The 13,508-nt window shown below is 35.2% G+C and overlaps 1 protein-coding gene across 3 annotated transcripts in view; it reads left to right on the forward strand.

The window, feature by feature from the left end:
• The window catches only part of LOC5573079 (prohormone-3), a 140,400-nt gene extending 128,121 nt beyond the window's left edge, over positions 1–12,279 (forward strand). For 2 of the 3 annotated variants that reach the window (XM_021846431.1, XM_001660663.2), the window contains exon 7: positions 9,609–12,279. In XM_021846431.1, coding sequence (XP_021702123.1) covers positions 9,609–9,668 — 60 coding nt within the window. In that variant the 3' untranslated portion in view covers positions 9,669–12,279. The remainder of the gene's footprint in view (positions 1–9,608) is intronic. The other variant, XM_021846432.1, reaches the window with a different exon arrangement.
• The last annotated feature ends 1,229 nt before the right edge of the window (positions 12,280–13,508 follow it).

Genomic DNA, 13,508 nt, shown 5'->3' on the forward strand with positions numbered 1-13,508 from the left:
ACACATGATGTAATTGATGAAATGACATAAAAATGGATTCTGAAAGATGTATTGAAAGAAAAATGTAATTTTACATGATGAAGGACATGAAAATTATGCCGCTATGATTGACATTTCCCGAATCAGACACGATCGTATTTAAAATGTTACACAAATTTACGTCATTTGGCTCGCTTCTTTTATGTGCATCGAAAAGACGTAAAATCGCATGATTTTTTCGGAGTATGAAGTTTATAAAATAAAGTTATATTAGGTGTAATTTTATAAACGGTAAAACTGTCCTATGTGATTTTCAGGATTTAATGAGTCATAGGACACTTATTCGAGTTGATGTGCGGGAGGTTCGACAGTTGGACACTCATTCGTACTGGAAAACTATATCGATCCGAGCTAGAGGGTCTTGTTTCCAGGACTCGAAAAAATCCCGGGATTCGGGATTTTATTTTCAAAAATCCCGGGATTTCCCGGGATCCCGGGATAAAAATCAAAAGCTTCCAAAACGACTATAGAACAGTCGAAGCGGGTTTTGAAGCAATGTTTAGTTTTATAGAGTATTTTCGTAATAACCGAACCTGTTTTTCAAGGTTAATTTGAATTCTTAGAGGAAAGAACAATGCTATCTCAGATTAAATTCATCAATATTCCACCTATCTGCAGTCCAAGTCAATGGCCATTTATTAAAGCTAACTTGAAACGAAAATCAATCGTGATACATAAGGTATAGGTATAGGTGATACCAATCACTCTCAAAATTTACCAAGAACTCTTTCAAAATCTACTCTCATGATTATGTAACTTATTAACATTGTTGGAATCATCATGCTTTTAAATTATTTGGCATAACAGCCACGTTAGAGCCACGTTAGATCACGGTAAGGTACACCGGGCAAATTAAAACGGTTACGGGAAGATAAAAAATCAACAACTAAATCAATTGTTGACAAATGGAACAAACCGTATTAAAAACAGTTTTAGTTAATTGAAAATTACGCAACAAAAATACCAAAGAAACACAAATTTAAGCATAAGTGGCCTTAAATATCAATAAAAACTCTTATTGACTAAGCTAAATGCCATAAATACAATCTTGCACTGCTGAAAAAAAAAACATGCCGCTTGTTTTGTGTCATTATTTGAAAATAATACAACAACATTTTCTAGCTCAACATGCATTTTCGGGAAATCCCGGGATTTTCGAAAATATCCCGGGATTCGGGATTTTTTAGATCCCGGGATTTCCCGGGATTGTTGTCTCGGGATTCCCGGGACAAGACCCTCTAATCCGAGCATATAACTGTTCCATTACATAGTAAGATTACATTTACTTTCTACTTGTTCTGGTAGGTATACACAGAATATTTTCTTCTAAAAGCATTACGTATTTTGTCAAAGATACCATACTCACATCGAATATGTGTCCAGAATGAAATATGGGTAATTATTCGATTTATGCTAACGATCTGGTTTTTCAGGAACATTAGCAAGTTAAATTGTATGTGTCCCATCTGCCCCGCCGAGAAGAGTACTTTTGCTATTATTTTCATGTTCGTGCGCACTTCAGCAAATATGCTATCACAAGTTGACTGATCCTTTAGATAGGGTAGGTGTACCAGTTCAGCCATTCCATGAAAAACCGATCTAGTGGGTCTCCGAATTCCGTGAAAATTTGCTATTTTGTTCCTTATCCGAAATAAGGATACACGTATTTTTGGATTTTTTGATTAGGGTGACCATTTCCGAAATAGGGTGACCAGAAAAATCGCGATTTTGCAAAATTTTTATTTTTAAAAAAATTATAACTTTTGAACCGTTTGACCGATTTTCAATCTTTTTGGACGAAATGAAGGCTAAAGATTTTGACTTTTCGAAAAAAATATAAAATTTCACAAAAATTGTGTTTTTACATGAAAAAACTCAATAGTTTCCGTTTTTTCGTGTTTTGAAGGCCTCGGGACCAAAGGGGCTATTGCTGCTCTCATTTTTTCTTAAAAGTTCAGAAAATTTCTCTTTCATTTGAAATTTAAACTATCATCGAAATTGAGTAAAATTAAACTACCTTCTACCAAGATTACATTAAAAATAATGTAATTTACAGAATAAAAATTTAAAATAAAAAAATGTTCGGGATCCTTCGGTGGGTTTTTTTGGAGAACACGTCAAATGAAAGCTAAAACCCTATATTTTTGGATGGTGAAAGATTTAGCGATGCCTATTTTTGTGATAATATTGACCTACCAGACACGGCGTGTGTATATTCGCTTGCTTCGCACCAACCAACGCATGCCAACACATAATTGTTTGTAACGGCAAATGAACCCGCTCTCCTCATGATTAATCAATAGCTCTGTTGGTAAGCGCGTGGAGTTGACGATGCAGAGATTGTTTTTTCGATTCCAAACGTGTTTTGTTTTTGTTTTATTTTTTCCAAAAAATGCTCATAATTTGTCGAAGACACGATTCATATTTTCAGTCGGCTCAGTGCTACCGAACGAAGATTCGCCCATAACGAAGGAATCGTATTTGTTCGTCACGTCGCCGAGCCTATGTGATCGGATCTCTGCGGCAAATCGTCATCCGACGCTGGTTGAGTGACGATGAGGATGTTTCTTTTAGTTCCGTCGCCAACTTTTTCCATTTTACGGTGTGACCAAGGGTGGAGGGCGACTGTCGAATGGGAGCAAAATTGAAAAGCCAGCAACCTAAGTCCAGAACCAGTTTTAAGGCTTAACGCGGAAAAGTAAAAATCATCATTCGCCAAATTACAGGTAATCAATGATCTTGAAATCTATTATTTGGAAGCAGTTAAATACTACGAGCTACTTCAGCGAATTCTGCTAAATTCATGAAATAGATATTTTCGAAACAACTGATTACGCCATCACCATTGTTTGGTCGTTATTTTGTATGGCTGTTTACCATTTTAGATAAAGCGACCATATATGACGCTCTATCAGCTCTTGTTCCCAATCAAATATTTTTTGTAATGGATATGTCTTCTACAATCATTTTAGCCCCAAAACATGATCTAACTGCTTATTTTAATCAAACAAGTAGATTTGACGGTGTAATATCATGTTGGAAATTGCGCGACGTCTGGTCACTTTAATTTTAGAACCAGAGACACGTTGGGGTAGGTAGCAGGAAGAAGCCGCGAGTACCTCCGAGTACGCGAGTACGCGAGGGTGAGGCGATTGTCTAGCCTGGATACAAGATTGTGCAACCAAGATGAGCAGCTTCCATTCATTACGTAACGCTAGAATTGATCCCCTCCCCCCTATGTGATGCTTATGTATGAAAAATTCCAAATGTTTGTATAAGGCCGTAAAAACGCTTGTGCATAGGGGAAGACGGGGTAAGAGCGCCCGCCGGGGTAAGACGGACCACCTTCAGTTTGCCATGAAAATGGCAATTTTCTTAAAAGTTAACCAAGCACTTTCCATAAACACAAGATATTTGACATTCCGGAGCATTTTGGGTGATATTTACATCAAATTTTTCATAACAAATGTCAAAAACAAAGTTTCTGCTCGTCGATTTTGAATTTAATCTTAATTTAACAGATGCTCACTTAACGATTTCGAAAGGGATTTTTTTTGGAAAAACATAACAAATTACCTGTCCATGCTTGAACAGAAGTGTAAAATATGCTTCGGTGAAGTGAAATATGAATGGTAAATATTTAGCTTTGAAATAAGGCCATAGTTGTGAAAATTGCGCAAGCGGGGTAAAACCGACCACTGTTGACGGGGTAAGACCGCCACCCCAAATTTATACCAAATAACTGTATAAACCATTTTAAACTTGTAACTACATTGTACGTTACTGTTCAAGTAAAATAAAATCAATTTTATGAGAAATACAAGCAAAATCCGCATATGTTTTCCAAAATATGGATGTTTCAAGGAAATAATAAGTATATATTTAAGTTTTTTTAAAATAATTAACCCTAAAAATGATTCAATATTTACGTTAATCAATGTAGAATTCATAAAACATTATACTTTTTAGAATCACAGGAAACTAATATATTTTTTCGCAAAATTGTGTACGAAAATCGTGGTGGTCACTCTAACCCCGTGGGTGAGCGGTTTTACCCCGTCGTTAAAAATAATCGTGATAAGACAACACTTTTTTAAAGCTTCAAGAAATAAATATTTTTTAGAAATACAATACCTTTGATATTTTTTGATTACGCCTAAGGCTTCAAAAAACGACATGCTGCTTCCAAAATGGATTTATTGATTCTTGATTTTGACTTATGAATTAAACTGCTTAGGCGGGCGGTCTTACCCCGTTTCCCCTACTCCTCCCTCCCCCCTAGAGCGAAATTTGTGGACGGCGCCATACATATCTACAAAGTAGTCTACCTAAGGACGTGGTCTGGGATTGAACCTATGACCTTCTGCTTACAAAGCAGAAGCGGTAGCCATTAGACCACCAAGCCCTCTATCGTCAAAAGTCTATACAAAATATTAACAAGTGATTTTGAGAACATGAGTTTTTGAGGTTTTTTCCGGCCCGATGGAAGTGGCCAATTTCACACATGTACGTAATGATATCAATCACAAGCAGCACAGTTTGTTTCAACTCAAGAATAAAAAATATTCATTGAAACTAATTAGAGTTGTCAATTGTTGAATATATGACTTACAATGGATTACCTGCTTCGCTCTTGTTCACAATTGATCAGCAGAAGCTTCCTCGTTTAATTTTGTATGGGAAAAGGCATCTAACTTCAAATTTCTCGAAAATGAAAGCAATAATCGAAAAAATATTTGGTAGGCGTGATAGTCATCATCATTACGTACAACCGGTACCAAATATTTATTCGAAAAAAGTTCCCGATTTTAAGAAACAAATCGTTAGATGCATTCCGTCATACAAATATTTTTCGCATTTCCTTTTAGCGATTTTTTGTGCACTGACACTAGTGCAAGTGCGTTACTACGTGGCGAGTAGCGAATCAGGGCATGCATGTAACCCATTAGGAACCGTAAAACGGGGTAATTTTGATAATGCGGGTAACTTTGATAGTAGGGGACTCACATCATTCTAAACGAAACAACATAATTTCTGATAATCAGTTAAGCAAAACGAATGAAAAAGTATTAGCTATTTTCGTTAGAAGCGATAACATTTAAAGCTTTATATTCGAATGTTAAAAATCGATGGGATTTCAGCATTTTTTAAACCCTTACAAACAATCTGTTCTATGATCACTATTTGTTGTTGTTGGTCACTCGTCTTTGATAGCCTAGTTATCATAGAATTTGAATATGGTATCAAAACTCTTAGCGAAAAGCATTTTTACAAACTGGGACCCTTTTTGAAACCTAAGTCAGAAATTTCCATGAAGTCAGAAATTGCATGACAAAATGGATAAAAATTTGATTTTCCCATGTTGATTAACCAATTTTTCAAAGCGGTACAATTCATTTATTGATAATTAGGTATAATCTAAAGCTCAAATTACACAAGACAGTCTTATGGGACCAAGAATGGAATAGAACGTAATTCATATGGATTTTGTAATCATGTCAATGTTGATTTATAAGATCATCTTACGAAATTCCTTCGAAGTGTATTATGGAAACAACATCTGCCGAAAATCATACGATGGTCTTTCAAAGATTTTTATTGTGTCGTAATTCCATAAGAAAATCTTATGACAGTCTTGCGATTACTTTCCTCAATGTATGCAACCCTTAGCTGGCGGTCTTTATCATCATTTGACCAGTAGAAGTATGAGTCTCTACTTGTGAGAATTTTAGCTATATTGGACGCTTTTTCCTGGTTGTCGACTCACCAAACAAAAATATAAGTTAACTCAAAGCTAATATCAACTAGGGTAACGGTCGTATTTTGGACCCCCTAAGAAAGTGGTTTTAGTTTTTTGTCCCAATTAATCAATAGGGCGATATTCAAAACTGAAAAAGCAATACATGGCTCTTTTTCAGTGGTAGTAAAAACGAAACCCTGAAGCAAAGAAAGCACCACGGAAGATGAAGTAAACACAAAAAGTTATGTATTCACTTTACACTTGATTTCCAATCACTATTTCTTTGATCCAGTTTCCTAATTGCAAGTAATTTACGTTTTTCATTATTTTCTATACGTTTTGACAGTTCTCCAACTACCATTCTTCCATGCGCTTGTGTTGAAAGTTTGAGAAATTTGAGAATCCAGCGTAGCGCGATTAGTGGGAGGAATACAAACAACAGTGTCGTCACTCGGCAGCCAGTGAAAGAAGCTGAATGTTCAAAAGGTTGTTGCCTGTACTTTTTGCCGCTGGCGCCAACTGTTGCGCAGCGTAACCAAGTCAAAGAACATGCCAAAATGTAGAGAACAACTTCTTCTGCGAGATAAAAATGACCATAGGGTCATGTGGGATCCAAAAAACGTCGAAAATAATTGAATAGGGTCCTAAAGCCCTGTCCCAATTTTAGTGCCAAACGCTTAAGTTTAGGCCAAAAACACAGGTTTACTCAATTTTCTAATGTTTTCCGTTGGTTTGAGCCCAAAAAAACTTGTTTAAAGATTTTGTCACACCCCTTGGCTTAAACTCAAATTTTGGGTGTATTTTGTTTTCTGTGTCCCTTCCGAAATGTCAGATAGGAACAACCCCAGTGTTAAAACTGAAACCCCTGTGGTGTTTTTGTCGACTAAGCGAACGTCAAACATGATCTTAAGTGTCAAGGTTCATTTATGGACCCAATTTTTAAATTAAAGTTTAATCATGATATAGCCCTTATTTGAGCGGGAAAAATTGCTAAAGTAATTGCAGTAAGATGCTCTTTCGTGTTATTGAATAAAAACAAGATTTCATTTAAAATTTTAGGACCCAATTGTAAAGCACTGTTTTCCATTATTTTGGACACAGCAATATATTTTGGACCCTCAAAGTATATATTTTGGACACCCGGCATTTTTTATTGTTTGGCGACAAAGTTCACGACACTGAAATTCTACGCTATTAATTCAGAAATTTGAAAAAAGTTTTTGTTTACATTTGAAAAATTTCTGACAGCTTCAATTTCTGTGTGTAACGTGTTGTAACGGTTGCATGGACGAACCGAATAAATTTAGTTTATTATAGAAAAAATAAACACATTTTCTATGTACAAACGGTTGATGCAAGTGCGGAATAGTCCTATCTTTCCAAATGACATGCGAATACAGTTGGTCTTTCGATTCAAACTGGTAAATTTGCAGGAAAATTTCCCAGGGGGTCCAAAATATATAGGGGTCAAAAATATATTGGTTACCCTATTTGTATAAACTTGCAATTTCTTTGAATAAAATACAGATAGAACTCACGGTGTCTTTTCCATGTATCTTTATAAAATGAAAATAATCCATCGGGGGGTCTAGTGCAATTTTTTTAATTTGTTGTTTGTAATATCATTTTTAGTGCACCGTAAATTAATAAATTTTGGTGAGGTGAACGTCAAATTGCTAGGTTATTTTTATAAAAAGTTACAATGATTTGAATTTTGGAATGGGTCGAAAACGACTCAAGCTCCTCAATAGGGTTAAGTTATATTCCATACTCTGTAAAATAAGAGAAAAAAAAAATTGTTCTAGATCCCCCGACCGATTATTTTCGTTTTGGTTGCAAATGAAAGGCAAACAAAAGTTGCAAATCATGGCTTTCTTGTGTCAAAATTTCAGACATGCCGATATTTTTGTTTTGAAGCTTCTCTACGAAACACACCGTGAACTCCTTTTGAAATTCAAAGGATAATACAGTAGGGTAACCAATTTATTTTGGAACCCTATATATTTTAGACCCCCGAGCCTTTTTTTCCTGCAAATTTCCATGTTTAAATCGAAAGACCAACTTAATTCGCATGCCATTTGGAAAGATAGGACTACTCCGCACTTTCATCTACCGCTAGTACAAAGAAAATGTGTTTATTTTATCTGAAATTAATTTAATTTAATTGGTTCATCCATGCAACCGCTACAACACGTTACACACAGAAATTGAAGCAGTCAGATTTTTTTTCAAATGTAAACAAAAACTTTTTTTAAATTTCTGGACTAAAAGCGAGTATTGTAAATCGATTGATTAGACTATGGGCAAGCATATTATACAACCAATGTCGTGGACTTTGTCGCCAAACGATAAAAAATGCCAGGGTCCAAAATGTATTGGTGAAAATAATGAAAAACAGTTCTTCACAATTCAATTATTTTCGACGTTTTCTGGATACTACATGACCGTTTGAGCATTTTTATTGTGTAGAGGAAGGTTTTTGACTCCACATTTTGCCATGTTCTTTGAGTTGGTTACGCTGCGCAATTAATCAATTGGGACAAAAAATTAAAATGATTTCCTTAGGGGGTCCAAAATAATACCGTTACCCTACTTTCGGCTGGAGATGAACCAGCCACGGGCTGAAAATATCAACAGGTTAGCTAATAAAGCTAATAATAATAATAATAATAATAAGTAGGGGGAGATCCCCCAGTACCGGACAGCACCCAATATCGGACAAAGTCGAAAAATTGAGAAATCGTGATCCAATCAAGACGGTGTATTAGAAGAAAAGGAAGCTATAATGGAGAGTAATGTTTGCGTAGAATAAATATACATGCCTTTTCAAAAAAAGTAGAGATGTTTGAAAATTGTTAGAAATTTGACGTATCGTCCTAAATTTGAGCCTAATTAGTAATTATTTGAAATATGGTCAAATAATTTAGATCACGCAAGAATGATCGACTATAATCATAATTTGAATGTATGAATGTATTTTGTACCATATATAACTAAATATGGTCAAACTAAAATTTTGGTCTAGCACTCCCTGTCCCCCAGTTTCGGACAGCTTGATTTGTTACATGATATATTTGTAATTTTCACTCCAGTGTTTAAAAATGCATTCATTTTTCATGGATTTCATCGATCATGGTATCAAAGATGCAATAGAATTTAGAAGAATGAAAATTCAGAACAACACGTGTGTTGTTTTTCATCATATATGGAGGATTTTTGACGACCAACTTGCAGACTTGAATTGACAATAAAATACTATGCATGGAGTAAAAATATTCAATGATTTACAAATTTTCAGAATTCGAGGCATTTCCAGATCGTGTCCGGTATTGGGAGCCACTTTTTATGATAGGTCAATTTGGTACTAGAATACATCATCAAAATACAATGCCAGAATTCATAATTATATTTTCAATTTTTTTTCTTGTATGATACAAAAATGATACTATTTATCATAAATGGGCACCAAGACTGTATAAAATAAACAGTTTTTGAATTACGAATTTGACGGCTGCGGTGTCCGGTACTGGGGGATCTCCCCCTACTCTCGTATACTACTGAAAAAATTCTGCGAGTTATTTCTAGAGGGATTAAAAAAAACTATAGTTTGAAATTACCGATATTCTTAGACCATATCCTAATAAAATTTTCAAAAAAAAATACTGAAAAAATATTATAAATAATTAAATTTTTCATGACAGACTGTTATTTTATCTCTTAGTATCTTTGGCAAGAAAATATGAAGCATAAAGTTTACATTCTGTGTTTTTAAAACAAGTATTTTTGTTGTAATATTAGTAAAACTAACCGATTTATTTTTTTTTTTTAGGTCAAACATGAAATCCAGCACACTGCAGGCGAGAAACGAATCATCTATAACAAGCATTAAGCGTTGGAGAACGTGATGGCAGCTTAACTATCTAAGTAACATAAAGCACTCAAAAAACCCCGGATAGACGGAAACGCTTCTGGAAACAGACAAAATCAGCGACAAAAAGACACACAAAACAAGCATAATCAAAATACCAGAAATAGTAGCGTTAACTTTTACTTTACTGTACAGAATCCGTTTCCCGACCGCTTATAGCAAAGCATCAATCCTCCTCACGTTTTTGTTATGCCTTGCAAGTCGAGGAAGCTGTTGAGTTTCTAGTTACTTGAAAGAAAAAAAATAGAATCGAGAATAAATTGAAAAACTTTCCACCTGATTGGTACGAAAGAGTATGAAAGCCAGTGGGATGAGTCCTAACCTGTTGAAGCATGCGTGAAAAGGTGGAGAACGAAGTATTTACTAAAATGGCACAGAACTTTAAGAAAGTTTTCCCTCGTTGTGGTATAATGTTAGTTAAGATGGTCTACAAAAATAAAGAAATGGTGAAACAACGGAACAAAGGAAATAAGCACTCACTATTGCAACAAAAATGAACTAATACATATCAATCAATGTCCTTATTGTCCTTGCCGAGATAAATATACTTATATTGATAGCAAATAGTGAATGATAGCATTTCTTTAAACAGATTATATTAGCTGTAAGAGGCCCTTCTTATAAGCAACGTTCCGGAAGTGTAACGATCAATTTTCCATAAACAACAAAAATACATATCATGCATGAGTTCAATTATGTGAAAACTCCCTCCAGAGCAGTAAGAATTTTCAAATAAAATAAGAAGTAATCAAATAACGATGTTACCACCAAGCGAACTTTTAGTTCCGTAATGCTTCCTTAAAACTTAAATCAAAGAATTTTCCACCAAAAAGGTGCGACGGAAACAATAAGCACTGAGCACGCAAAATAAACTGAAACCGGAAAAAATTTACCTACCTAGGATTAAAAAAATTTCAGAAAAATTCCAACCGCCGGTTCGTCTTGTCACATTGAACATCGAAGTTGCCTACGATTCGTACATACAAAGGTTATCTCATTGCCAAGTATCGAATAGCTCCAAATATTGGCTTTCAAAACACCATCCATATGATTTTTTTTTTCTTAAACGATTTCAAACCTCATTGTTCTATTTTCATTTTTCGTTAAAAGGTTTTTTTGAAATTCGTAATGAATATGAGATGCTTCTCTATTTATTTATTTTGTTTACCTAAACTTTCATGGAACATAAATCAGAAATATTATGGTATCTTATTCCAAGAGAAATAATAACCAAATAATCAAGTACGCAACTCACTGTTGAAATATTTCCTATCCAATCGTGACAAAACTCATTGTGTTTGCATGAACCGGCGGAATGCAACCTATCAAACTTTTGACTTGTTGGAAATTGACTTCTAATTGTTCTAATTGTTTCATACTTCTTCGTAAACCATGTAAGATATTTTCGAAATACAACTGTGTCTGTACACATTGTTAAACTGTCATTTTTAATCCGAGAAAAACGGCCACATGCAGTGAAAAAGAAGGTTGAGTACATCAACATGTGAAAACTGAAGAGTCACAGATATTATACTGATATTATCGGTTCTTATGCAAAGAAACATATCGTTATATAAAATGAAAAGTATAATTAAACTAAAAAATAAACTTAGAGTAACGGTGATTACCATGTAAGTTTAGGACCTAAATAACTGAACAACAAGATATCATACTGGCTGAGGCATTTACTTATCGTATGTTTAGTATACACTTATATAAAAAATCAAAATTATTAAAAATTAGAATATTCTCAAATCCGCGAAATGAAGTGAAAAAAAGGCCCAGAAGAAGTTATGGTTGAATATCACACAACTGCAAAATCAAAAGCAAAACATTCCTTCACTTAAAACTATTCATTTCACGGCTTACTAAATCTCTTGACTGAAATCAAAATATGAGCGAATAGAGAATAAACCAACAAAAGGCAGGCAACAATCAACTAAAACTTAAACAAACTGTGACTAATGTGAAGCAAAACAAGACACAACAACTACACTCAGAGTGTGCAAAGAATAACAAATATTTCCATTCGACGAACTCGAAATTGTACGAACACAAAGGTATCATCTAACAACAAAAGCCTTTCTTCGAAAGAAGCACTCTGATGAACAATTGCACAGAAACTGTCACAATAACAGCAAATACAGTCGAGCAACATTCTGGAAACGTAATGAAAGTTACAAACGATCACCAAAACCCAGAGTCCACAAAAATCTTTCCAGAACGCTGCACGACCAAGACCTGGAACTGCAGGAAGCCTATTCGCAAAATGAGGAAACTAATTGCTTCTTAGGCCTAAGTTCAGACGAAAACGTTGAAACGACATGTGAGGGCACATTACTCTTCTTTTTGAAATGTCGCCCCAATCAAATCGAAAACATATCAAATCTCTCGTAATGGTGCCACAAATAGTTCTACATATTTGTAAAATTCTGTCCTATTTATAATAGGAAAAGATCAACAGACAAGGACAAAGAAGTACGAAGAAAACGACGCGCAAAAACTGAATCAGCGAATCACTTTTTTAACATGCAACACAAAAACACAAACACAAAAGCTTCGGCGTAAAATACTGAACTTATACACAAGCAAACAAAAAGACACACTCACAAATACAAACGCAAGGGATATTCATTCTATTTTCAACACTACTTCTGTCGTATTGTGTATTAAAATTCAGCATGTTTTCACTCTTGTGTACAAATTCATATCTCGACTCAAAACAAAAATCCACATTCAACTGGCAGTCTGTGCGCAGCACAAATGGATGGATGACAGAAAAAAAAAACAGAAAATATATGTGTATATCTTTCAAAACTCAAACCGGCGATGATTTCGAAAACCGCGGAGAATATCACAGAGTCCCTTTTGAGTACTGTTACTTTCGACTTTGTCGAAAATGCCGCATTGAAAAATTACACGCTCACTAGCTCACTAGAAATTAAAATATACTGAATCAAATCTAGAAAGATTCGCGAACTGGGCGAAACTGAAAACGTGTACACAATTCGAGGAAATATAGCGTTGAGATTGTAGCTTGATTGTCTATCCACTGTACTTAAACTTTTCCCCTACCGATAATTTAACTATTCACGGCGATATTCAAAACTGAAAAGGCAATAGATGGCTCTTTTTCAGCGGTAGTAAAAACGAAATCCTTAAGCAAAGAAAGCACCATGGAAAATGAACTAAGAACAAAAAGTTATCCCACAGACAAACAGACGTAATACTTAGAACAAATCTCGATCAAATTCATAGTCACGAGGACATGTACCCCCAATACTAAAATCGGTGTGTTTGGCCGACGCGCCAACAGATGGCAGTAGTGAGCAAACGTCAACGTCACCTACCATATTTTCGAATCAACCGTTAAAAAGGTAGTCGATGGACAACGATGGGAGTGTGACGTCTGTTTGTCTGTGGTTATTCTTTCACATTAGGGATGGTACACAAATTATGTCACGCCAATTTCAACATTTCCAACCCCTTTGTCACGTTTTTCTGTATGACTCTTCTTAAAATGACTTGACCCCCTTCCCCCCCCCCCCCCCTCGAAGCGTGACATAGTTTGTGCATGACCCCTTACGCTTGATTTCTAATCACTACTTTTTCGATCCAGTTCGCGTTTTAAAATGGGTTAACCAACGTGCGAAGTTTGATATTTGACCAACTTCGCCGCGTCGCAACTCGATTCTCAATAGTGCGCATAATGCACACGGCGGAGGGCATAGATGCACACTAGATCTGTTCATATTTGAAAAAATGTCTGGAAGTCTACCGGTCAAGCAGTATTCAGAATTC

Source organism: Aedes aegypti, chromosome 2 (assembly GCF_002204515.2).
Source record: "Aedes aegypti strain LVP_AGWG chromosome 2, AaegL5.0 Primary Assembly, whole genome shotgun sequence".
Classification (NCBI taxonomy): Eukaryota; Metazoa; Arthropoda; class Insecta; order Diptera; family Culicidae; genus Aedes; species Aedes aegypti.